Source organism: Crocuta crocuta, unplaced genomic scaffold (assembly GCF_008692635.1).
Source record: "Crocuta crocuta isolate KB4526 unplaced genomic scaffold, BGI_CrCroc_1.0 scaffold337, whole genome shotgun sequence".
NCBI classification, from domain to species: Eukaryota; Metazoa; Chordata; class Mammalia; order Carnivora; family Hyaenidae; genus Crocuta; species Crocuta crocuta.
In genome coordinates, this window is record NW_027528873.1 from 4,599,780 (window position 1) to 4,627,756 (window position 27,977).

The 27,977-nt window shown below is 35.1% G+C and overlaps 1 protein-coding gene across 1 annotated transcript in view; it reads right to left on the reverse strand.

Moving 5' to 3' along the window:
* Positions 1–27,977, reverse strand: part of XRN1 (5'-3' exoribonuclease 1) — a 113,220-nt gene that overhangs the window by 5,260 nt on the left and 79,983 nt on the right. The window contains exons 32-42 of the mRNA XM_077756726.1: positions 26,344–26,551; positions 24,941–25,036; positions 19,960–20,068; positions 15,037–15,098; positions 13,449–13,559; positions 13,179–13,301; positions 12,319–12,478; positions 9,840–10,021; positions 8,124–8,237; positions 7,927–8,029; positions 316–476 (exon numbers count right to left, since the gene is read on the reverse strand). Of these exons, the coding sequence (XP_077612852.1) occupies positions 316–476; positions 7,927–8,029; positions 8,124–8,237; positions 9,840–10,021; positions 12,319–12,478; positions 13,179–13,301; positions 13,449–13,559; positions 15,037–15,098; positions 19,960–20,068; positions 24,941–25,036; positions 26,344–26,551 (1,429 nt within the window). The remainder of the gene's footprint in view (positions 1–315; positions 477–7,926; positions 8,030–8,123; positions 8,238–9,839; positions 10,022–12,318; positions 12,479–13,178; positions 13,302–13,448; positions 13,560–15,036; positions 15,099–19,959; positions 20,069–24,940; positions 25,037–26,343; positions 26,552–27,977) is intronic.

Consider the following 27,977-nt stretch of genomic DNA (forward strand, 5'->3'; position numbering starts at 1 on the left):
TTGGTCACCACTTCTCTTAATATATATTCTTTTTTTAAAAAATATTTTTATTTTTAATTTTTTAAAAGTAATCTACATCCAATATGAGGCTCTAATTCACGACTCCAAGATCAAGAGTTGCATGTTCTACCAAGTGAGCCAGCCAGGTGCCCTGACCCCTGGTCATAATGTATATTCTTAGCACCCAGACTAGTACTGGACTTCTAGTTGGCACTGAATCAGTAATTACTAAATAAACAAATTTTTCTCAATAGTCCTTGAGCATTGAAAAATTAAGTCTCTTAAAAATATAGTAATTATCTTCTCAAGTCTCACCTGTAGGGGTATGAACTGGTTGTGCACACCACCGGGCATTCCCCCAGCTATGGGCATGGTCCCAGAATACGAAGCATGATGAAAAGGCTTTCCAGGAACTGGCACTGGAGGTCCCCATGGCATTGAGCCAAAGAGGTGAGATGATGAAGGCATTATATTAGCTGTTAAAAACCATGGAAAAGTTCTTTTTTTAGTAAAATAATACCATCTAAACCCTGAAATTTAAGACTTCCTTCTGCTAACTCTTTTTTTGGCTTTTATCATTTTGGTAAAGGGCATACATACATTTAACTTATTAATTTTGCTTACATTACACCTTAGGAAACCCCCTTAGGACCGTGAGCTAGCTACACAAGTCAGCTTATCATGCTGTGTGGCCTACAAAGGCCAATGGTACCATATATGTATATGAGCTTTAGGAATATTTGTAATACTACTTAAAAAAATAATAAAAGGATCATGAAACTGTCTCTTGGGGGAGAAAAAGAGAGAAATCTTAAGGATCTCACCTGTCCCCAACGCTAAGTTGCTTCCATAGTGATCCCAGCCTACAAAAAAACCAAAAAAGCTCAAGTCTTGAAATCTGATCATTTTAATATGACATATAGAATCTTTCTTTTCCCTATTCTAATATTTGTACTTCAAAGATTTAAAAAATTACATTTTGTTTCACATTAAAAGCACACTGAACTAGTGGTTTCCAAACCTGATTTCTGTCTCTGAATATCTGGGAGCTTGTGAAATATAGATTCCTATGCAAGCCTCAGACCTAGTAAAACCGACTCGGAGGGGCCCAGGAATCTGTATTTTCTGAAGTACAGTTGACATACAATGAGTTTCAGGTGTACAACATAGTGACTTGACATTTATATACATTGCAAACGCTCACTATGATAAGTGTTGTTACTACCTGCCACCATATAAAGTTATAAAAATATTATTGAATATATTCCCTCTGCTGTATTTTTTCATTTCCAAGACTTGTTTATTTTATAACTGAAAGTTTGCACATTTTAGTCCCCTTCACCTCTTTTGCCCATCCCCTAACTCCCCTCTCCTCTGGCAACCACCAGTTTAATCTGTTTTCATGAGTCTGTTTTTGTTTGATTTGTTTTTAGATTCCACATATAAAAGAAATCATACGGTATTTGTCTTTCTGTTTTATCTTGATGGACACTTAGGTTTCTTCCATATATTGGGTATTGTAAGTAATACTACAGTGAACATAAGGGTGCATACATTTTTCTAAATTAATGTTTTTGTTTCCTTTGGGTAAATACACAGAAGTGGAATTGCTGGATGATATGGTATTTCTATTCTTAATTTTTTGAGGAAGCCAAGGAATTTGTTTTTTTTTTTTACAAATAGTTTATTGTCAAATTAGTTTCCACATAANGGAATTTGTATTGTTAATGAGCTCCAAGGTGGATTCATATGCAGTTAGTACCCGTGCAGCATGTGGGAACTACTACTTTAAACAATGACAAGTGAGATACTAGCACATTGCCACTGAAGGAAGATAGGTACTGTGTTCAAAACTTCTTTTCAGAAAAGTAAAAAGGCAGTCAGACCTGTAAAATAGTATAGTTTGATAATTTAGCCACTTAAAAAATTTTTGGATCTGGAGAAAAGAGTAATAATATATTTTATAATTTTGAATTAAACATGTACAAATTCTTGCATGAAAAAAACTTTTATTATGAAAACTGCTAAAAATCTTTAGAAAATTAGGCCTTGATACTACCTACAAGTAACTCTGGTGTCAGTCATAATGTTAGGAAGATCTATTTAAAAGATGCTATATTATTATTATTTTTTTTTTTTTGAGAGAGAGGGAGCATGCATGTGAGCAGGAGAGAGGGAGAGATAGCATCTTAAGCAGGCTCCAAGTATAGCTTGGAACCCAACTTGGGGCTTGATCTCACGACTGTGAGATCATGACCTGAGCTGAAATCAAGAGTTGTGAGTTTAACCAACTGAGCCACCCGGGTGCCCCTAAAAGATTCTATAGTAATCTTATGCATAGATCAACTCCACAATTTCCCCAATAAATCATTGTTCTAAAAAGGAAATACAGTTTCCTCCATTTTTTTCCATTGGGACTTTTCATATCATAAAGTTGAAATCTACAAAATAATTTTAAAATGTTAATCTGATGCTTAAGTTTTTTTCTCCTGATTAACGTTTAAATCTCTTGGCTTTTACTTGTATCATATACTTTAATTGGACCATTAGAGAGACCTATCATAAGACAAAAGAACTCTAATTAAAACCTTAAAATTCTTGGTAGGTACAAATACAATATTATAAACATGATATAATAATAAACATAAACATAAGAATTAACATGAAAAAGGAAGCATATCAAGCTGTTAAAAACTGATCATAAAGGGTGAAAACAATCATTCCATTTAGATAATATATTCTCATAACCTACACATACTAATTACTTAAAATTTATAGTTACTAGGTTCATTTTTGAAAGTGAAAAGGCAGTCAAATTGGATTTTACAAGTTACAGTGAACTTACTACCTGAGTTACATGAAACATCAGATTCATTTAGTTATAAAAACTTTATGACTAAAGAAAGATTGTTTATACAGGCATACAGGCAAAGGAATGCCAGTGTAGCATAGTAACAAAAGCATGGGCTTTGGAATCAGAATGACTTGGGCTAGTATGCCAGTTTTGCTACTCGGGACCATATGTCTTTAGACGAATTACATTTTCTTAAAAAGTCAGAGTAGTATATACATTGTAGTAAAAAGATTTTCATTGTAATACAGCAGACTATTCCAGGTTTAACTAGTGTAGCTACTTGCATCCATCACTGTTCAATAATTTGTTTATACTACTACTGATTTTTCAATGTTAGGCCTTTTTAGATATACTGACTTCCTATTAAGATAGATAAAAATTCAGGTAGCTCAGAAAAGCAAAATTATTTTGTACCACCCCTTACTGCTTGCTCTGTCCTTCCAACAGAAATATATCAAAATATTTGTTTAAATATATAAGCAGTGTTTATGGTATGTGGTTGTATAAATATCGTCACTGCAGAGCCAGGTAGGGTACTCTATGTTTTTCTTTCCTTGTAAAACGTTTTTTACTCTTTTAAAAGTACTTATCTTTTTAAAGCTCCTTAGTCTTCCATGTACTTGTCCTTGATGTTTTTCTAAATGCTGCCATCTACCAAATAACTGTCTTAGTGCCAAGAACTCCCTCTACTCTTCCAGCTAGGACTAGTTATTTTCCAGATCTGCTGAGCAGCTGGCATCCTGGGACTTCCATTCATTGTTTAAGTATACTAGGTCTCTCTTGGTTTAGTCTTACAGTTTTGCTTTCTGTTCTTCTCCTCTCCTCCCCTTGCCTCTCCTACACACTCCCCCTCTCCTTCCTTCCTCCCAGTCTCCCTTCTTTCCTTCCTTCCCTCTTTACATCCCTTCCTTGTTTCCTTTTCTCTTTCCCCTTCTTTCTACCTCCCTCTCTCTTCTTCTTATGTTGCTGGAGCACTATAATCCTGCAGTTTCTTAAGAAAGGGTGCATAAGAAGTAAATTTGCATGTCTAATATGTCTTTATACTACCTTGCACTAGATTCAGTTTGGCTATACAGAGAAATCTAAGATGAAACTAATTCTGCCTCAGAGTTTTGATGTATTCAATGCTCAAATGCTTTCTAGTTCTTCAGACATTCTCTTTATCACTGGTGTTCTGAATTTCAAGGCAATCTCCATTTCTTTTCATTCATTTAGTGGCCCTTTCAATTTATAGGTACCTGTCCTTTAGTTGAAGAAACTTTTTTTTAAAAAGTAGGCTCCAGACCCAACTTGGGGACTGAACTCACAATCCCTGAGATCAACAGTCAGATGGATGATGGGGTGCCTGGGTGGCTCAGTTGATTAAGCATCTGACTTTGGCTCAGGTGATGATCTCACTGTTCATGAGTTCATGAGTTTTTTAGTAAACATAAAAAAAAACAAAAAAAGAGTCGGATGGATGCTCTACTGACTGAGCCAGCCAGATGCCCCGGAGGAAACTTTTTTTTATCTCATTTCTTTGATACTTTTTTCCTTTCCATTATCTCTGGTTTATTGCTCTGGAACTCCAATTAGATGGATATTAGATCTGTGTACTCTTCCTCTAAATCTCCCTTCTTTCTATTTTATTTTTATTTTTTAAAAATTTACTCATTCATTTATTTGAGAGAGAGAGAAAGTGAGCTCGCGGTGGGGGGAGAGGCAGAGGGAGATTTAAAAAAGTTTATTATTTTGAGAGAGAGAGAGACAGAGAGAGACAGAGAACATGTGTGAGTGGGGAAGAGAAAGAGAGACAGGGATAGAAAGAGAATCCTAAGCAGGCTCCGTGCAGTCAGCACAGAGCCCAACTCGGGGCTCAAACTCACGAACCACGAGATCATGACCTGAACCGAAATCCAGAGGCTGATGCTTAACTGACTGAGCCACCCAGGCACCCTGAGAGAGAATCTTAAGTGAGCTTGGAGCCTGACATGGGGTCTATCCCATGACCCTAGACTGGGATCCTGACGTGAGCCGAATTCAAGAGTCAGATGCTCAACTGAATAAGCCACCCAGGCACCCCTTCTTCCTTTCTTATTTTCCACTTTTATTTATTATTTTTTAAAAATTTATGTATTATTATTAAATTTATTATTATTTTTTTACTTATGATTTACTTTTTATTAAAAATTTTTAAATGTTTTATTTATTTCTGAGAGAGAGAGACAGTGTGAGCAGGGTGGGTCAGAGAGAGAGGGAGATACAGAATCTGAAACAGGCTTTAGGCTCTGAGCTAGCTGTCAGCACAGAGCCTGACGCGGGGCTCAAACCCATGAACCGTGAGATCATGACCTGAGCCGAAGTCAGACGCTTTTACGACTGAGCCACCCAGGCACCCCTATTATTTACTGTTTAATATATTACATCTTTCATTCAACAACATTGTGTAATTCGTGTTGACTTTTGTTTTTTAAATTATTGTCAAGTTAGCTAACATACAGTGTAGTCTTGGCTTCAGGGGTAAATTTCCATGATTCATCACTTACATACATGTGCTCATCCCAATAAGCGCCCTCCTCAAGGAGGTGATTAATATACAGTATATGCAATATATGTATATATGGTGCTATTTTGATTGGGATTGCATCGAATGTGTCGATTGCTTTAGGTAGTATTATCACATTTTGACAATATCTGTTATTTTAATCCATGAGCATGGAATGTTTTTCTATGTCTTTGTGTCTTCTTCAATTTCTTTCATAAGCTTTCTATAGTTTTCAATGTACAGATCTCTTACCTCTTTGATTAGGTTTATTCCTAGGTATTTCATATTCCTAGGTATTCCTAGGTATTATATATTCCTATAGTTCTTGGATGTAATTGTAAATGGGATCGATTCCTTGACATCTCTTTCTGTTGCTTCATTATTGGTGTATAGAAATGCAACTGATTTCTGTACACTGATTTTATATTCTGTGACTTTGCTGAATTCATATATCATCTCTAGCAGGTTTTTGGTGTAGTCTTTTGCATTTTCTATGTAAAGTATCATGTCATCTGTGAAGAGTGAAAGTTTGACTTCTTCTTTGTCAATCTGGATGCCTTTTGTTTTTATTTCCCACTTTTAATCTTGTTCTTCCTGAGATTTCTTTACCTTTGCTAGGGCTTTATCTATTGAAATTTAAAATATCAACTTAACAATTTAGTTTGTATTCTCCAATTATTCTTTTTTCCACATAATTCTTGTTCTTATGTTTTGATTGTAATACTGTTTTATTTCTCTAAGAATATTAATTATGAGCTATGTTTGAAGTCTGATTTCCTACATTATCCCTATTCCTAGGTCCCTTTCATTTCTCTTTATTTTGGGTTTTCTCTTTTAATTTTAGAGATTTTCCTGAAATGTTCAGGATCTCTCAGAGTTGAGGGTCTGTTCAAATTAAAGAGCAAGGCATTTAAACTGATTAGAAGAAGTTTCTGTGTCCAAAGGGAGCAGGACTAGATGACTGGAGGACTCCTAGGATTATCCTAGAGAGATCCACTTCTTCCTGGTAGTGAGCCAGTCTTCTGGTTAGAATAAGCTCCAAAAGTCACCAAGTATTTTCTTTATACTTCAATGAATTTCTGAAAAGAACTACCTTCCAACTTCCTATATGAGCTATGGCTGGCTGCAAACTGAGAACAGGAAAAGGAAAAGGAAAAGGAACTTTACTTTAATCTCAGTTTTCAGCCAAATATCTGTACTCTGTGCCTGGTGTTCTCATATCTAGACTCCTGTGGAGAATATACTTCCAGTGCTTTGCCTGAAGGGGCTGTGTGGGGAAGGTATCTGAGGAGTCTCATCCCTCCACATACAGACTTTGAAACAATCCCCCTCTTTTCAGCCCATGCCTTATTGGAAGCTCTGATAGCTTCTGACACTCTCAAGTTCTGATTTTTAGGATTTATGAGGGACGAACTGCTTATCCTCTCATTTGTATCATCTTCTACAGATACTTTAGTTTGTAGCTTATCCTTGATTTGCTAAGTTAGTTATTACTCCTTCAATTGTTTTTCTCATCATTAACTCTTTTTCAAATCTCTAATCTGCTGATATTTCTTCTTCCAGCTCTCTGTCCTTATAGGTTTACACTTTAAAAATAATTTATTGTTCAGTTTCATGTAGTTTGGCAAATAGAAGAGATAATTTGTTTAATCCGTATTATTAAATTTTCTAATGTTTGTAGTGAGGATTAGATGTGTAAAGCTCCTAGGCTAATGTTTCAGAAAATAAATTTTCTAAACATCAAATAAACAAATTATTGGTTTTAAAATTATAATGATTAGGATATAAAGAAGCCAATACCATTAGGAAAAAAGGGTGACAAAGAAATGTTTCATAAGCTTAAGATTTAGAATCATAAAATTATAAAATGGTAGTCTCAAAGAAATCCTGGACACAGTCTAGCATAAATAAGAAAATGGATTCCCAAAGAAGTTACATGATTTTCTCAAAGTCAGTCAGTAAAAGAGCCTGGACAAAAAGAGTTCTGATTCCACAGTGACCATTTCATTCCCTCAGAACATTAGGAAGGTCCCAAATGGCTACAGGAAGAAGGGAGTTACCTGCTTGATAACTCAGGCTCTATATTTGAAAGAGGAAGACAGTTATGAGAGAATATTATGAGATACAAAGTAAAGTTAGAAACTCCTCATTCTTCATTTTGAAACTTCATCATCAAGGGCAGTTTCTTTCATATCCACAGTTTCAAAGCCTTATCTGTTTTTTATTCCCTCCACCTCTGTCTTCTTTCTCACTTTCCCACTTCTGTTTCTAACTTAAACCTAAGTTCATCTGTTGGCAGCTACTGGGGAATAAGGGATTGTCCAGAACAAAGAACAGTCCTACTTCAGCTACACTACAGGCTATAGAAGGGGAATGGTATTTCTAGATAAATCTGCAGTTTCTGGTTCGTCTTATTTCTCACAATTCCTTTTTACATTCTCTAGATATTTAAATACATTTTTTGGTTTCCTCAAAATGATGCTTCTTAAAAGAACTTTCTAAAAATAGTAACTCAATAACAAATATTTAGAAGAGTCAAATATCTTACCAGTAGGTTGAGGAAAAACTGGAGGAATGGTTCCGGGTGGTATAGCAGGAGGATAATTTGGAAATATTGGTGGAGGCAAAGGGAAATTCACTCCTAAGGAGCCCTAAGGAAATATTTAAAAGTTAGAAGACAATGCAACAAAAACATCCACCAAGGTTAGTTAAAAGTTTAGTAGAGAAGTCATGATTAGTTCTTACCAATTGTTGTAATGCAAAAAATGCAGCTTTTTCCTTGGCTTCATTTTCAGAATGGCACTGTGGCCCATGTACCAGTAAGCCATTAGATAATTTTACCTGGCAAACTGTCATTGTCTAAAAAAGAACACATGAATGTCTATGAAGTTACCTGTCTAGGAGGTTGACCTTCTCCCCTCAAGCCTAAACAAGCAGAATAACTTTATGTGACATTCTGTAAAAAAGAATTAAAAAATTCAGAAAAGGGCAAAAATTTTAAGTTTTGGGTTACCCTGTAAAATTTTTAGAATTGTTTCCTTATCTTGTAATATTTACAAAATAAAATGCTCTTTAAGCTAGCTGAAGGGTCAAGCCTCCTATATGCAAATGAAAGCCAACAAAATTTTTTCCTTAAACCAAAGGTTGGGAAATTAGGCCTTCTGCTTATTTTTATAAATAAGGGTTGTTTTTGCAACACAGCCAACTCCGTTTTTTCATGTATTGCCTATGTCTGTTTTCATACCATAACTGCCCAGCTGAGTAGCTGTGACAGAGACCGTATGGCCCACAAAGCCTAAAATATTTATTATATGGACCATGGAAAAAAAAATTGCTAACTCTTGCTGTACACCATCTTCCAATTAGCAGAATTAACTGTCAAAATCTAAAAGACTTAAAGGTTATGATCAGTTTTATGTTCATAATTAAATTATAACTTTTTATTATACATTTTTTTCTTTTATAAAAAAGATTTAAAAAATTCTTAATTCTTAAAAAATACTTTTTTAAAGCTAGTCATTTTTATATGATGTTATGAGTTTAAGCCTGCTTTCTGTTTTAGGTGAGAATGTATCAACAACTTGGATATAAAGAGGATCAAATAACCTTTCCCATAGTCAGTGGTTCTCAAGGTGCAGTCTGGGGCCAATGGGGGTCCCTGAGACCCTTTCAGGAGGTCCTTGAGGTCAAAACTATTTTAATAATATATTAAGGGTATTTGACTTTTCTACTCTTAGTTTCTCACAAGTATATAGAGGACAAAAAATTTATTGATATAGCTTTAGATTCTACATTGCAAGTAACTTCTAAGAAAATACCTCATTTTAGTATAGAATCAAAAAATATCCATTATCTGGAAAGGCTATTAAAATTCTCTTCTTTTCTCTAACTGTCACTCAGTCTGGGGTCAGGTTTTCTTCATGTATTTTAACCAAAACATCACAAGAGATAGAGAGTGAGAAGCAGATGTGAAAACCTAGCTTATTCCATTAAGCTAGAGATGGAAATGATTTGCACAAAATGTAGAGAAGTGCCACTCACTGTAATTTTTGAAAGGTTATTTTTAATAAATAATGCTTTAAAATTTTTCAGTTTTAATTTCTAATGTAGTTAACTTAGATATAAAACAAGTATGCAAAAATTCTTTGGAGTCCTCAAAAAAAAAAAAAAAAAAGAGGTGAGAGTTTATTAGGACAAAGCTTTGAAAATTGCTGCTGTAGACCCAGATACCTAGCTCTATCCTTCTGTCCAGGCTACATGCTGCCTAACTCCCTCTCTGTCAGCATCTCTTAGGGCTTTGGCACATTTATATGTGAGTGAACCATAGTGGGAAGTATAAATCTATGTTGCTCATAAAGTATACAAAATCAGCTCCATTATATTATTTTTAGCCAAAGATTTTCAATCTATTTAAGCTCAATGTTAGAGAACTTATATAAATGGAACAGTAGTATACTGTACCTGAGGTGTTCTAAGAAAGGAGAAATCTGGTTGTGGCATTCCAATAAGGGAACAAATTCGAGAAAGTTCAGTTACTGGTGTGGAAACAGGAGGTATATGGCTGGGAGCAGGCCAACATACATGGTCCATAGGCTGAACATTATGGTATTCACTAGTACTGTGAGGCTTATTCATATAAGATGCTATCAAAAAAGAGAAAAGGATATATATATATATTAAATGATATACTGAACTATGCAGTTATTGTAGGGTTTTACACACAGCAAGCAAGAAATTGTTAAAAAGTGAGAAGAGGAATCTCCTATGAAGCAAATATAGGAACTATTCAGTACTGTCTAAAATTATCAAGAATTCAATAAGATTTTTAGATGATTATAACTGGTTAATGATACATGACAAGATAAAGATTTTAAAACATGGTATGTAGCTGACTGCCAAAAACTGACATTTTGAGATTAATGACTACACAGTTATTTTTGAGCAAATTTGAATAAGCAAATTTTTTTTTTTTTTGAGCTTACAATTAATTCTTAAGTTTTGAGGCTTTGAGTTCAGTCTTGTCAAAATTACATCCTACATTCTGAGACACATGGATAGTTTTACTGCTCCAAAATGAAGCTGCTTAAAAGTTTTTCTAAAAGTAACCCTTTCAAGTGCTTTTATAGATGACTAAAACATTCTAAAGTTCACATTCTTTATGATCAACAAACTAATACAACAAGAGCATACCCCAGTGAAGTATGAACCTAAACCTTTCACTNCATGTAACTTGCAAACTCTGTTACTTGGGCTGGAATCTGAGCTCTTGACTCTTTTTTTATTTAATTTTTTTATTTATGAGACAGAGAGAAATAGAGCATGAGTGGGGGAGGGGCAGAGAGAAAGGGAGACACAGAATCCGAAGCAGGCTCCAGGCTCTGGGCTGTCAGTACAGAGCTCGACTCGGGGCTCAAACCCACGAACCATGAGATCATGGCCTGAGCCGAAGTTGGACGCTTAACTGACTGAGCCACCCAGGCACCCCTTGACTCTTAAGAGATATGTTCTTCACTATTCTAAAATAAAAGCTACTTGGTTTTTGATAGTGAGACCATCTTTTTCCAGTTTTGTTTAATTTTTTATTTTGTTCTATTCCAACAGCATGTCTGTCACCATGATAGTTTCCTAAACAGGTACTGGGATTTTAAATTAATTAATTATCCTATTATTTACTGGAATATAAAATAAATGAAGCTAGGCTCTGATTCTGTTTCAGAGTTTGATCCTTAATGAAGTCAGTTCTGCGTATTTCAAAGTTTTTTTTTTTTACCTCTGAGAAATTTCTGTCCTTACTTACTTTTGCATTGGTCATTCTTCCTGGTAGGCTTTTGTAGATAATTATACAGACAAAATACTGAAGTATAGGAGACACGGAGAGTTGACACCAAGATGGACGTATATTAAAATCTGGCTATGGGGCACCTGGGTGCCTAAGCTGGTTAAGTGTCTGACTCTTGATTTCAGTTCAGGTCATGATCTGATGGTTTGTGGGTTTGAGCCCCACATCAGGCTCAGGGCTGACAGTGTGGAGCCAGTTTGAGATTCTTTTTCTGCCCCTCCCGTGCTCAGTCAGTCTCTCTCTCAAAATAAATAAATAAACTTAAAAAAACAATCTGGCTATGTATGTGCCACATGGTATGCTATAGGCCTCATAATTTTAAGGTAAGTACCCACTTTAGTGACTATATCCATTAATTATTTTTAATTGATTTAGCAGTTTCTTCTATTGACTGAGTTATTACAACATAATGCTGTATCAATTATTGGTACCTATAATATGCCTGACACAGTGCTAGCTGCTTTGTATGTATCATATAGTTATCACAAGAGTCATTTGCAACATTATTCTCATTTTATAAATATGAAAAAAACCCTTAAAATCTTAGTAAAGTTAAATAATGTATTTAAATTACAAAATTATTTTTAAATTACTGAGGGGAAAAAAAGCTAGAATGTGAAAACTTGTCTAGGTTTGGGCACTACTGAATGAGTATCTGCAAAAGCACAATTTAAGTAATCACAAGAAGACATTTAGGGACTAGAGAGCTATTAGTTATATAGTTATATTATTACTTAGTGGCACAGCATAAAAATTACATTCTTTTAGAAGTCAAACTTTCACTTTTCGNGAGCAAAAATGAACTATTGAGATAAAGATAAGATAAAAAGTTCCTGTATGGCAAGGGAAACAATTCATAAAACTAATAGACAACTGATGGAATGGGAGAAGGTAGTTGCAAATGACATACCAGATAAAGGGCTAGTATCCAAAATCTATAAGAAACTCACCAAACTCNTTACATTTTTATTTGTTACTCTTCATTATACTCTTTTCAAACTACAAGTAGTTTTATCTTCAAAAGCACATGATAAGACAACCCAAATGAAATGAATATCTGAAATGACATTGGTTATTAGTAATAGTACTTAGTTCACATACTTAATTTCTTATTTTGTTGAGGGTGTGAGGAAGGTCCATATTCATCTCTTCTATTAGAGGAAACAGTGGCTTCATTACCAAATTGCTTCATTTCATTCTTATGGTCTGCAGCATCAGAGCCATCAATTTTTAGTATTTCTTTAAGCATCCGAGTTCCCTTCTGTTTTTGAAAATAATTGGTATGAAGATGGTGGCGGTAGGTGGAGAAAAGTTAACATTAGAGTTATAGAGCTTATTAACCCTTCTTTTAGTGAGTTCTATTGTTAAAAATTAACACAATAACTACATTCAGATAGGGAATGAGCAAAATCAATAGCCTAGAATTGAAAAAAAATACCCACATTTCCTGCCACAGAAACAATACTTATCCTTCTTCCTAACTTGACTAAACTGCCTGGTAGCAATGTTTGAAAAGCAAGGGAGTTATGGTCTAAAAACACCAAACATACAGATAACTAAAATGCCCAGGGCAGCCTGGTTTTCCCTACAAGATGACAATAATGAGGCAACACACCAGTCCAAAGGACATAAAAGTGTTATAACAGCTGCATGGGGTATGTATGCATGGGCTACACAGTAAAATTACTATTGCACAAAAGCTCCTACAAAACACGAACCATAGCAGGGGTGCCTGGGTGGCTTAGTCGGCTAAGCGTCCGACTTTCGCTTAGGTCATGATCTCGGGGTTTGTGGGTTCGAGCCCCGCGTCGGGCTCTGTGCTGACTGCCAGCTCAGAGCCTGGAGCCTATTTCAGAGTCTGTATCTCCCTCTCTCTCTGACCCTCCCCTGCTCACGCTGTCTCTCTCTCTCTCTCTCTCCTAGAAATAGTTAAAAATATTAAAAAAAAAAAAAACACGAACCATAGCAAACGACTGTGGTGACAAAAGTTCTTCACTTGGAGACTCTTCATGATGAGATGACTGTGCTTCATTTTCTTTGGAGATATTCAAGGATGCTAAAAAGTTCTCAATTCCAGGGTTAGGCTAAAAGAATAAATATTTTGTGCATGAAAATGAAAATATGAGGACATGGAAAAGTTAAGAATTTTAGGTAAAAACGATCATTTAATCTTCACCCAATCATTTTCCCAGCTGCTAAAGTTTGGGAACAGAAATTAAATAGTCTTTTACCTTATCAATAGCATGTGGGTAACCAGTCACAACCTTCTGGTTTTCTGAGACTTCTGCACTTTCATTTCTCTTCAAAAGCTTAATATTACATTTGGCAGGCCCTCCAAATATCTATAAAAGAGTAAGAATGAGCTTTTTGTGCAAATAGCTATTGTGTTATAAATAAATTAGTACAGATTTTTTTATGTGCCATTTTCTTTTATATCTTAAAAATGGGGCTTGTAAACTTGGATGAGGAAAAAACTTAAATCTTCATCTTCATTAACTTCTAAATGAGATTTAGCATTTCTTTCAATTATAAATATTCCTTCAATCAAGCAATAGTGATTCTAATTATATTTCAATACAATTAATTGTCTTTCAAACCATAAGTATTTTAGCATTAAAGACATTATTCTGAGAAAGAACCTATAACAAAGTTTATAAATCCCTTCTCTAGAAGAAAGGAAATTATAGCATAAGAGTTTCAGAAAAAGAGGGCCTTAAAAGTCAACTGTTACTGGTATCTAAGTATTAATGGGTTCCATTTGCTGAAAATATGTTATGTGCAAAATATTNGAAATTTTAAAAACTTAACAAAAATAAAAAATAAAATACATATATAGAAAGTACATATACCATGAGTATATGTGTTGAATGTTTTTAGAGTAAAAATTTGTTATTCGTTGATTATAAAATGTATATATTCTCCTTATAAATCAGCAGAGACAATATAAAGGCAAACATAAATAATCTCAGCTTCCTCCCACACCAAGCTACTCAACACAATTAACCATTAGCTTTGCTATGTTGATCCTAAATGAATCATTGAATATATACATATATTTCCACATATTTTATACACACATTCATGTATGTAGGTATGTTTGTATGTATGTATATATAGACTAAATGTATCAAGTGAGACAAGTGATCTATTTTTATCTCCACTTAATCTATTATTTATTTATTTATTTATTTTAATAAAAATAGGCTCCAAGCCCAGTGCCGAACCGAATGTGGGGTTCCAACTCATGGCCCCGAGATTAAGACCTGAGCTGAGATCAAGAGCTGGATATTTAACTGACTGAATCATGCAGGCAATCCTGTCTCCATTTTAAAGAGGAAGAAATCAAGGGGGTACCTGGGTGGCTTAGTTGGTTCAGTGACTGGCTCTTGATTTTGGCTTAAGTTGTGATTCCAGGGTTGTAGGATTGAGCCCCACAATGAGCTCAGCACTAACCATGGAGCCTGATTAAAATTTTTTTCTCTCCCTCTCCCTTTCTCTTATGTGCGTGCTCTCTCTCCTTCTAAAAAATGATGAAATTGAGAAATTGAGGCTGTTAAGAGGTGTAGTGAGTTGCTCAAGCCACCCAACTATTAAATATGTTTCTGTTTATGGATTTGTGTGTGTGTGTGTGTGTGTGTGTGTGTATAAATATCTCTATTTGCAAATCCTGACTCTAGCTGTGTAACTTCCCATCCAAGTGACTGTCAGCAACCTTCTTGTCATACAACTTATGGATTTGGGTGGCAAAATTCAGATGCCACACAGCTACCCCCTGTAATAAAAAGCTGGCTACTAGAAATTTGATTTAAGAAAGCTTACCTGCTTATTTGACATTTTTTGTGACTGACTTTCAGTTTTAGGACTCTTACACTCTTCTTTAACTAGAGACAAGAAAACAGGAATTTTGGTAAGGGAGAAGTATTGCTGCAAACTGGTTAAATTTACTGAATATTTACCAGAGCAAGACAGTGTGTTGAAAATCCACAGAATTCCAAGAAGACAAAGGCCCTAATCTTGAAAAACTTTTAATTTAGACGAGCGGGAGAGAATATACTCACAGATACAACAAGGGAAAAGGAAAGGTGACATGTAAATGAGCCTTGAAGTATGTAGGTTTGCAAAGAGAGGCTAAACATTTCAGGCAAAGGAAGTAACAGGAGAAATGAAATGGAAGCGGAAAGCAAGGAATGTATTTATGGAACTCTTAATAGACTAGTTCCACTGGATGTCAAGGAGTATAATGGAGCAAATCTGGTAAGCAATGGGCAACTAATGTCAGAAAGATTTTGAGCAAATAGTGATCTTATCAGAATTGTGCCTTAGGAAGATTAAATATGGCAGTGGTATACTGAATAGACAGAAGAGTAAGAGAAAAACTAGGAAGCTATTTTAGTATTCCTGTTAAGGGAAAATTGGGAGAATGGTAGGAAAAATGAAAAGGATAAATTAGAAGAGGAAGGAATAAAGAAAAAAAGAGGAAAAGAAGGGGGAAGGGATAAAGGAGGAAAGAGAGGGTAAGAAAAGAAGGAGGGAGAAGGGAATGGAAGGAAGATGAAGGGGAGATGAAGAGAGGTGGTAAGAAATGAACAAAGATAGGAACACAGGGAACAGAAGAGGGGAAATAAAGAGAGGGGAGAAAATGAAAGGTAGGTAAGGAAAAGAAAATGGAAAGGAAGTAATCTTGCAAAAAGGAGGAAGAGAAAAAGCAAGTTAACATGTATTGACAGTAAACCTTTGTTGAGACACACACAATAAAACTAACCGGAATTCTAAATAATGTAGTTACATGCATTCATGTAAATAATAATTTGAAGAAAAATCACAATGCATTTCAATTAAATATAAAACCTTTAAGCTATATTTATCAGATTTATAGGGAAATCAGTCTATATTTAACTTAAAAATGTAAATGAAACAAAAATAACATATAGATACTGGTGCAAAAAAAATTGTTTAGTGGTTGTCAAACTGAACGAAAGTTATAAAACCACGCAAATTTTCTGAAAAGAGCTTTTTGGAAAAATATTTAAAAAGACCATTCTTATTCTATACGTAAGATTACATATGTATATATATATATACACACACATATGAAATACATGCATATATCAAATATAATACATTAGACTCAGGAGTCTGCACTTGATATTTCCTCTGCTGGAAAGCTCTTCAAGCATTTTGCATAGCTCATCCCATTTCACTCTCTTTTATTTGGGTTTCTCCTCAAAACTTATGTCCTCAGAGAAGCAACCCTTGACCATTCTATTTAAAATACCACCCCTACCTATACTTTTATCTGCTTTATTTTTTTTCATAGGACATCATCACTACACATTATGGAATTTATTGAATTGGTTTTTTTTGCCTATATTTGGTCTCTGCCTTAGAATGTAATGTCCATTAGGATGAAAAACTTGTCTGTCTTGTTCACTCATATATCCCTTGCACCTAAAACAGTACCTTGCACATAACAGCTCAATCGATAGCAGCTGAATAAATAAATGAATGAATAACAACTGAGTCATATTTTGAACATAAAGAACAATTTGCAGCAATTTGGGACTATTCTAATCAAGAGAAGAGAAAAAGTAACTACAAGATGAAGATTCTTAGCTCTACATCTACAATCCTTACTGTGCCTGGAACACAGTAAACACTACTGAAGGAATGAAAAAAAATTATTAATTAAGAATGCTATAACACAATATACATATTTTTAGTCTTTAATATTTTATTTTTATTTATTTATTGATTTTTAGAAAGAGGGCAAAAGTGAGTAAAAGAGAGAGAGAATCCTACATATGAGGGGTAGAGAGGAAGACAGAGAAAGGAAGAGAGAGAGAAGCAGGGCTCACCTGAACCGAGGTTCAAGCTCACCTGAAACAGGGCTTGTGTTCACCAGAAGCAGGGCTCAACATCACCTGATGCAGGGCTTGAACTCAAAAACTGTGAGATCATGGTCTGAGCCAAAGTCTGATGGTTACCCAACTGAGCCACCCAGGTGTCTTATACATATTTTTAGTAAAAAATTGTAGTTTATTTATTTTTGAGACAGAAAGAGACAGAGCATGAGTGAGGGAGCGGCAGAGAGAGAGGGAGACACAGAATCCGAAACAGGCTCCAGGCTCTGAGCTGTCAGCACAGGGAGCCTGATGCGGGGGCTCGAACCCATGAACCATGAGATCTGACCTGAGCCGAAGTCTGACGCTTAACCGACTGAGCCACCCAGGCGTCCCTAAAAAATTGTAATATAGGTCAGAGTAATTTAATAAGCAAAAGTTTATACACAGAAAAGTAACCGGATTTTGCTAAATAAAATTTATCTCAAAAAGTAGTGAGGAGACATCAGCAAAAATGTCAGAGTAAGAACTTCTAAAAATTCTCTTTCATAAAAGCAACAAGAAAACAGGCATAAATTACCAGAATCCAAATTTTCAGAGCTGTGGAAATTAATCAAAGGCTTGTAGCAATCTAGGGAGTATTTATTCAAGAAAAAGACGGACTCTCAGAACAGTGAGCTTAGTGGCTTTTTAACTTGCCCTAGTCTCAATCCCCACTCTACAACTCTATATAGGCTGGCCAGTGTTTTTTGGTGGAAACCAATAACCTGACTGTCACCAGAGGGATAAGAATGAGGCTGAGCTCTTCCAAAGTGTTATTCCTCACATTCTGTATGGTATTATCATCATATCAAAATCAAAGATATCACAAGAAAAGAAAATGACAAATACCTCTTATGAATACAGATGCCAAAATCCTTAACAAAGTACTAGCAAATCAAATCTTGTAGCATATAAGAAAAGATTATACACCATGACCTAGTGGGATTTATCCCAAGAATGAAAGTTTGGTTCAACACAGAGAAAACAATGAATGGAATATATCATATTAATTAAGCACAGAAATAGAAAAACCTAATATCCCCCCAAGGGGGGCTGTGTGTGTGGTAGAAATCAACAACCTAGGAATAGGAGTGAACTTCCTCATCTAATAAAAGGCATTTACCAAAACCCCATAGCTAATATTACACTTAAGTTGAAAAACTGAAAGCATACAAAAATCAAGACAAGAAAAGGGTGTTCTTTATGTAAAGATGGTAAATACATCGGTGGAATAGAATTAACAGGCCAGAAATAAACCCATTCATCTATAGTTAATTGATTTTTAACAAGGGTGCCAAGAAAATTCAATGGGTGCCAAAAAAATTCAATGGGAAAAGAATAGTCTTTCAGCAAATGGTGCTAGGACAACTGGATATCCACATGCAAAAGAATGAATATGGACCCCTACCTCATACCACATACAGACATTCAGAAAGGGAGAAAAGACCTAAAATAAGAGCTATAAAACCACAAATCTCTTAGGAGAAAAGATGAGTGTAAATCTTTGTGACCTTAGATTATACAATGGTTTCTTAGATATGACACCTAAAGGACAAGCAACCAAAGAAAAAGTAGAAAAGATAGATAAATTATAATTGATAAAAACTACAAATTTCTGTGTTTCAAGGACACTATAAAGTTAAAAAGACAACCTACAGAATGACAGCACATGTCTGCAAATCAAATATCTGAATAAGCATTTAATATACAGAAGATTTGGTAAAGGACTCACACAACCCAAGGATGAAAAGAAAAGTAACTCAGTTTTAAAATCAGCAAAGGTGGGGCACCTGGTTGGCTCGGTCAGTTGAGTGTCCACTCTTGATTTTAGCTTAGGTCATGATTTCACAGTTGTGGGATTGAGAGCCCTGTATAAGCATGGAGCCTGTTTGGAATTCTCTCTCTCCCTCCCCAGCTTTCTCTCTCTCTCTTGCTCTCGCTCTCTCTCAATAAATAAATAAATAAATAAATAAATAAGCAAAGGATTTGAGTAGACATTTTTCCAAAGAAAATATACAAACCACCAATAGGGACATGAAAAGATGCTCAATTTTATTAGTCATTAATGAAACACAAACAGACTTCACTTTATACCTATCCGGATGGCTAAAATAAAAAAAAGGTGAGAAACAGCAAGTATTATGGAGGATGCAGAAAAACTGGACTCTCATATATTGGTGGTAGGAATGTAAATGGTACAGCCACTTTGGTAGTTCTACAAAAAGGTAAACATAGAGTTAACATATGACTCAGTAATTCAACTCAATTGGGTAATATACCCACGAGAATTGCAAACATATGTTCACACAAAAATTTGTACATGGATATTCACAGCAGCATTACTCATTTTAGCTCCAAAGTGGAAGCAACCCAAGTGTCCATCAATGGATGAATGGATAAACAAAATGTAGTATTCATATAATGGAATATTGTTCAGCCATAAAAAGAAATTAAAAATTAAAAAAAGAAAGGAATGAAGTATTTATATACACTACAACACAGATGAACCTTGTGTCCATTATGCTATGTGAAAGAAGTCAGTCACAAAAAGTCACAAATTTTATGATTCCATTATATGAAATGTCCAGACAGGTCAATCCACAGAGGTAGAAAGTAAATTGATGGTTGCCAGGGGCTGGAGGGATGAATGCAAAAATGTAGTGTTTCTTTTTGGGGTCATTAAAAATGTTCTAAATTTAGATAGTGACTAGGTTGTAAAACTTTGTGAAAATACCAAAAATAATCACTGTAAATACTTCAAAAAGCTGAATTTTATAGCATATGAATTATAACTCAATAAAGCTGTTATTAATAAAAAAAGCAATTAGCATCACAAGTATATTTTGAACTTTAAACTTACATTTTTTGTGAGGCTCATGTTTTCTTTGCTGACATTTAACACTGTTGTCAGTAAAACCAGATTTATGATGTTGAGTTACTTGACTTATTTCTTGAGGTATAACTGCAACCTGAAAGTTAAAATTCTTATAAATGATTTAAACAATCTTAATATTATAACTACTTTTCCTCAAAGTAAGGCTCAAAGTGATACAGAAATTGTAAAACTCATTAATAGGAGAGCTGATATTTGAGCTCTAACTCTAAAACCCATGTTCACAGTACCGTTTTGGGGGGAAAATATACCATAAGTTTAATTAGAAAATATTCTAGTTTTGGGTACAGTTTATTTGGTTGTTCTATTTGATATCTACATAAAGCTATTTGTTACTCATATTTTGCCAATAAAGGCCTAAATATTTTTAAAAGACATTTACATTTTTATTCTAATTTATTTATATTTTTAAAGACTTTTTTGAAAAAGCAGTTTTAGGTACAAAATGATGTCAGAGGCTTAACTGACTGCACCTGCTAGATGCCCCTCCAAAAAAAATTTTTTTAAAGTAGGCTTCATGCCTACAACCTGAGTCCAACGTGGGGCTTGAACTCACAACCCTGAGATCAAGACCTGAGCTGAGTTCAAGAGTCAGATACTTAACTGGCTGAAACACCCAGGTACTCTGAATAATTTTTTAAAAATCATACTGAGTTGTCTAAAATTTGGTCATCAGATGAAAACCAGGATGCTTATTAATGCTTCATGGATGTAAGTGATATACACAGTAGCTCTTATTTCTTGGACATACATGAGAGTGTTTAGCTGGAACAAATAGTGAAATACCACCCAATAACAGGAGCAGCATGCAGATAATTCTGAGGAAATATAATATCAAATGTTGAATTCCATCTCAAGGAAATAGGTGGTAAAATGACTAGTGGACTGAGATATAGGGGAATTTGGTAGTGAGAGAGGAACGTGGAAGGAACGGTAAGAACACATAACCTGAAGTGGGAGTTATCTACTTGTGGGAAAGGGAAGTAAAGAGACCCATCTTACTAGAACAGACTATTTTATCAAATATTTGAATATACTTTATTTAATAATTAGGTAGAATTAGATTATGGAAGGTCTAGATATTAGTTTCAGTTGAGGATGAATTCCACTAGTACTGAAGAGGGAAACCTATACATTCTAAAATATTTGAATAATATTGTTTTAGGGCTGGAAAAGAGGTCATCTAAGTACAGTGCCTTAATTATACACACAAGGCCACAGAGGATCAAGGAAATTGGAGTTGCTCAATTTCAGTCACCAAATAGGATTTCCTGATTTTGAGTCCGGTACCAGATTTATCACACCACAGTGTCTCAGGGAATAAACGGAGTTCAAACCCAGGAGCTCTTATTAATTAGATATTTTGCCCCATTATGCCATTGGACCCATACAGTTTTGTGAAAGGATCATCAGGAAAGATCATTAGGAAAGATGCAACATGCAGTACTATGTAAGAAGGACTAAAAAGGAAAAAGATAAGCAGCAGGAAGCACAGATGGGAGGTTAATCTAGGCTTAGGATAACAATCTAAAGTCTAGTTGTGGGAACTGACAGGAAACAAAAAGATCTGGAGTCTCATTGCAAAAAAAAAAAAAAAAAAAAGAGGAAAAAGGAGAAAGTTTTTACTCCATGCTTGTCAGATTATATGCCTGAGGAAATGGTAGTGTTAGAAATAAGGATAAGAGAAGAAACTTTAGGTGAGGTCAATTCTAAAACATCCGTGAGGTTGAGATGATGGTGGGGTATCCATCTATACCCATCTTCTAGAAAATTGGAGGTACTGGCTTAGACCTTGATTGAGAGCTATGGATCACATACATTGAGTGGTAATTAGCAGTGAGGTAAGAGCAAATTTCACCAAACAATATGGCAAAAGGGGGAATTAAAAAAAAATTTGTTCAGATTTAGGGAGCAGTGCTCAGTGAGTGGTTGGACAAATAGAGGCAAATAAAGAAGTTGAACACATGACGAAAGGTAAGAGAGGAGTCAGGGTAATGTTTCCTTTTAGAGTGTAACTCTTTGAAGAAATTGCCTATATTTGCTGCCTCCAATTTTTCTTTTCCCCTTCTCTCTTAAACCCATTTTTCTTGATATTTCACCCCTTCTACTCTACTTGAAACTCCTCTTGCCAAAATTGCTAATGACCTCAGATGCAAAAACTCTATGGTCAATTCTCAGTTTTCATTTTAATTGATCCATCACCAGCATTTGACACAGTTGATTATTCTACTTAACCTCCATTCTTCACTTGGCATCTAGACACCACACTTTACTGGTTTTCTTCCTATCTCATTGGTCATTCCTTTTCAGTCTTCTTTGTTACGTTCACCTAATCTCTCTGACTCTTTAAGGATGGAATTCTCTAAGGCTAAGTTGAATTCTCTAAGGCTAAGTTACTAGACCTCTTCTCTATCTACATACACTTCCTTGGAAATAAATATATATAAATATATAGATATACAAATACATGCCAAATTTCTCTCTCTAGCTTGGACATCCTCCGTAACTATCAGAGTCAATGTCCAACTCTACATCTCTACTCAAATTTCTAACTCTTAATCTCCACTTAGATGTTTAATATATACCTCAAATTTACTATGCCCAAAACTGAACCCTAGATCTTCCTCCACAAACCTACTTGACCTGCAATCTTACCCATCTTAGGTAATAGCCCCTCTGTCCTTTTAGTTACTAAGACTTAAGAGATACATTCTTTAATCCATTTTTTCCCCCTCTTTTAACCCCATATCCAATTTGTCATAAGATAGCAATCCCTTCCATATATGCCTAGAATTTGATCACTTCTCACAGGCCCCTACTACCTTGGTCCAAATCACTATCACCTGTACCTTGATGACTCTAGTAGTCTAACTAATCTGTTTCTACCCTGGCTCTTCCATAGTCTATTCTCAAGATAACAGAAAGAATGATCCCATTAAAATATAAATCAGATGTCATTCTGTTGCTCAAAAACCTTCAAGGATTCCTGATCTTACTGAGTAAAAATCAGTGTCCTTATTAATGACCCAGAGGGTCTTGCATTGTATTGATGTGACACCTCTCTAATTACAGTTCCTGCAACTCACCCTATTGACTGGGAACCATAATGGTCTTTTTTCTTATCTTTGAGTATACCTGGAATTGTCTTCCCACCAGGGTCTTTGAATGTGTCTGGAATACTCTCCCCTCAGATACCTATATACCCTTGTCAACATTTTCTATCCTCCTTCTCTAAACTTTTCCTGAAATATGTCTATATAATATACCATATAATTTATTTATTTAGTTATTGTCCTACCCTCCCAAGGATACTGATTGTTTGAGGGTAAGAATTTTTGTTTTATTTACAGCTATATCTCATTGTATAGAACAATACACATGATAGGCAATCAATAAATACATGTTGAATGAATCAGTGAAACGAATGAATGGTAATGAAGTACTTCTAAAGAATGAGTGGTGGGGCGCCTGGGTGGCTCAGTCGGCTGGGTGTCCGACTTAGGCTCAGGTCATGATCTCACAGCTCGTGGGTTTGAGCCCTGTGTCGGGCTCTGTGCTGATAGCTAGCTCAGAGCCTGGAGCCTGTTTCAGATTCTGTGTGTCCATCTCTCTGACCCTCCCATGCTCACGCTGTCTCTCTCTGTCTCTCAAAAATAAATAAAAAACATTAAAGGAAAAAAGAATGAGTGGTTAGCAGAATCAAATAAATTAGAGAGGAAAAGTGGGTTTGAAAATCTGGATATAGATTATATGTAGGTAGAAAGGATTTATGGATGATAAGCAAAACTTATAACAGCTATTGGCAGAGGAAACCTGTGTATTTTGCCACTCTCACTGTTTATGTTTATTTTACCACCATTTCTCTTGCTATTTTCTCCTCTCCAATGTAATAAACTCTGATAACGCCACCATAACTGGAGGACTTTAGAACAAAAGAGGCCTTCATGGTGTAGGCTACTGGTTTATCAACTTGAGAGAAAATTCCCTCTTGACCCAAGCTGAGAAGATAAGTCAGTAACGTGGCAACAAGTGTTGTCAGAATGTATTCCTTATCTTTTTACCTTTTTTTTGGCTTGAGTCTACCTTTTTTTAGCAGAATTTCTTTTCTTTTCTTAATCTCTATCAAGGAAAATGAATTTCCTCATTCATATTTAAGACAACCAACTGCCAGAATAAAGTTACACATTCAAGTGAAAATGAAGAAGTTAATAAGTGCTATGAAGGCCTCTGCTGAATTTATTAAAAATTTTTTTTAATGTTTATTTATTTTCGAGAGAGACAGAACACTAGCGTAGATGGGCAGAGAGAGAGGGAGACACAGAATCTGGAAGGTGGCTCCAGGCTCTGAGTTGTTAGCACAGAGCCTGATGTGGTGCTTGAACCCATGAACTGTGAGATCATGACCTGTTCTGAAGTTGGATGCTTAACAGACTGAGCCACCCAGGTGTCCCAAGGCCTCTGCTGAATTTAAAATACAATTATTATGATTTTGCAACAACTAAAATAAAATCCAAAACTGATTTAAAAGAAAAATTATCTATATTCCCACTTATGATTCCAAAAACTTTGATATATGGCTGAAGAGAATTCTGAACATTTGTGATTAAAAGCGTTATTTCTATTTTATGAGATTTCAGGAGAAAACAAGTCAGTGCATACCCAAAAGAGAAATGTAAATTTTGTTGTTGCTGTTTTTGAAGTTTACTTATTTTGTGAGAGAGAGGGGGAGAGATATCATGGAAGAGCTAGAGAGAGGGAGAGAGGGAAAAAGAATCCTAAGCAGCTTCCATGCTGTCAGCGCTGAGCCACATGTGGAGCTTGATCCCATGAACCATGAGATGATGACCTGAGTTGAAATCAAGAGTTGGTCACTTAACTGACTGAGCCACTCAGGCACCCTGTTGATGTTTTTTTAAAATTAAATGTCCATCAAACAAGGTATACTAACCTTCTCTTGTAGAGTTGGCTGAAAGTGTTGAACCTTTCCAGATCCCTGTAAGGACTGCCAAATGTTGCAAAATTCATCATCATCTTTAGTAGGTACCTGGCAAAGTACAAAAAATTTCTTAAGGAACTGAAACACAAAAAAATTAAGATTCATATTAAAAATAAAATTAATTCATTAAAATTAACTAGCAGTAGACAGGATCTTAACTTCCATTATCTGAAATCTCAGTTCTTTTTTTCTGGAGCTTAGTAATCATAAAAATATTCTATTAGAGTGAAAATGCTCTCCATCATATGTAATTGGTTTTGAATGATTTTATTGAAAAGTAAAATGTTTACTTCCTTATTTTTGTGTGAGAGAGAGCACAAGCAGGTTAGGGACAGAGAGAGAAAGGGAGACACTGAATCTGAAGCAGGTTCCAGGCTCTAAGCTGTTAGCACATAGCCTGATGCGGGGCTTGAACTCATGAATTATGAGATCATGACCTGAGCCAAAATTGGACACTTAACCGACTGAGTCCCCCAAGCGCCCCAGTTAAAAAGTATTTAAAGCATAACAAATGTTATGGATTATATGAAATCAGTATCCCTACCAATAGATTTTTTTTGGTCTTCCAATATACTGATATATTATCTCATTCAAATTAACACCTAATGATTTTATTCTTATAATCTTTCTCTTACATAAAAGTAATCTAACATATTAAAAAATCAGCTATTACTTACGGGGAATTGATTTTGTGCAGATTAAACTCTGAAAAAATATGTACCAAAATTTAATAGTGGTTACATATAATTTGAGAGGATTTTTGCTTCTGTTTCCTTTGCTATGATCTCCTTATCTGTGTCTTCTAATTAGTCTATAATGAACACATATTACTTGGATTAAAGTGAGGTTCAGATTTTTAAAAAATGTGATTAAGATTTGGGGACATGGAATAAGGTTAAGTGTCTCTCAGAAAACAATTCAACTTTTGTCTCCTCAAAGATAAAATAAAGGAAATCACCCATGAGCTGCATAGTAGAAACTTGAAAGTGGCTTTTGATAAATATAATTTTCTCCGTTAACCTTTCAAATTCATGTTATTTCACTGCAGATATAATACAACGTTTGAGTTATATAAGAAACAAATGGAAATGTTAGTGTAAAAAGTAAATATATGAAAAAACAGACATTATCAAGATCATATTTTAAAAATGTGTTTCTTCCTTAACATAACTAATTTTATAACAGAGGTAGAGTTCTATCGGTAGCACTCTTTACTAGTCTATTAACTTAAAACAAATCTGAAATTGATTTGAACCAAAATTTTTTTAAAAACTAAGACAAATTATGTTTCCACTTACAAAGTCTGTCTGGGACTTGTAAGGGGGCAGAAAGAAATACAAGACTAAGAACCTTACTTGAGTAGGAACAAAAAGTGATTGGGGTGAATGGTTCAGGCCTCCCAAATGCCCAGTTGAAATTGATGAATTTGAGCTATAGTGATTCACAGCTGGTTGTGGTTTCACAATGGCTGTCAACTTCTGATTTCCAGTTTCAGAGCGACTCCCATGAGAAAGATTCACCAAGGCACTTGTTGGCAGTCGATAACCTCTGCCAGGTGAGCACCTGAAAGTAAACAGTTATTTCAGGGGGAAATAGTACTAAATGTGTTAGGGAGCAGACATATCAAATTATTTTTGGGTGGATAGGCAGTTGATTATCTGAATTAGTAAACATTGCTCTTAAAGTCAGTAGAGAAACCTGAAATCATAGAAAGATCTTAATTTATAAGATGATACATTTCTGAAAAGTTTCTAAATAGACTACTCAGTGCTACCAAGTGGGGGAAACAACTCTTCTGTAGGTGTCATTGTGTGCAAGGGATGTGTGTATGTGTTAGTTTGCCTTCAGAAGGCTGGCAACAAAATATCCGAGTATACCTAAATATTTATGAATTAAATGTCAAGACTTTTTTAAAAACTGGTTTGTAGTTTGGTTTATGAAAGACCAGAAGGTATCCAAACGTGGCACCGTTCTCAGTGCAACTCTCCCTACACAATAGAGCAAATGTTAACTTTGATCACATTTGTGTCCTGATCAATTACTGAGTCTAGGCCTTTTTTATCCTCACCTTCCCATCTTAAAGTTATAGACCCAGGAAGGCTTAACAGACAAGTATGTGTGATTTCCTTCCTTCTTGGTCTTGACAAAAATATTAGATATTAAGGTAAGTCTTGTCAGAAGTTTTTAACTCTACTACCCACTTTTCCTAAGAATATAATCTTCCTATATTATGAGATGATGGAGAAGGATAATTCTTTTATGACAAATCTTCATATTATTTGTAGAAAATATGTTCATGAGAACTATACTTAAAGATTATGCATTACAGAAATGAATATATGAGTAATCTTTTACATAGCTCTCTATTAGTAAAGAAATCCAGTGCCTCTACCTAGGAGTGAAAAAAAAGAGTAAAAAGTTAATCATCTTAAAAATGTATCTTCAAAGTTATTGGGCTAAGGTTATTGGTGATCAAACATTTTCATGAAAAATAAAATCAGATATGAGATCCAGACTCTGCTGCTGCATTTGAAGTTTGCAGAGAGAAAAGTCATTCCAGAGCAGACACATTTGAGTTGCAAAACAACAATAATAGCATTCTGAGGGTTAATTGGAAAAGGACTGACAATTGTGATTTTATGCAAAGAGGCTAAACAAGGGGTACCTGGGTGGATCACTTAGTAAAGTGTCCAACTCTTGATCTCAGCTCAGATCTTAGGGTTGTGAGTTGAAGCCCTGTGTTGGGCTCCATGCTGGGTGTGGAGCCTACTTAAAAAAAAGAGGCTAAACCAAAGTAATAATTTCTTATTTAATTAGTCATTAATAAGTCAAAATAGATGAGAAAAAGAAACTAAGCTAAATTCAGTTCAGTTTTCCAGCTAGTTTCTAGAAGGGAGACTAGAAAGGACTTCGCTTAATCTGCACCACAATTTAGTAAAGTATGTATCTTCATTATAAATGAGGAAACTGAGAGTCAGAATGCTTTCAA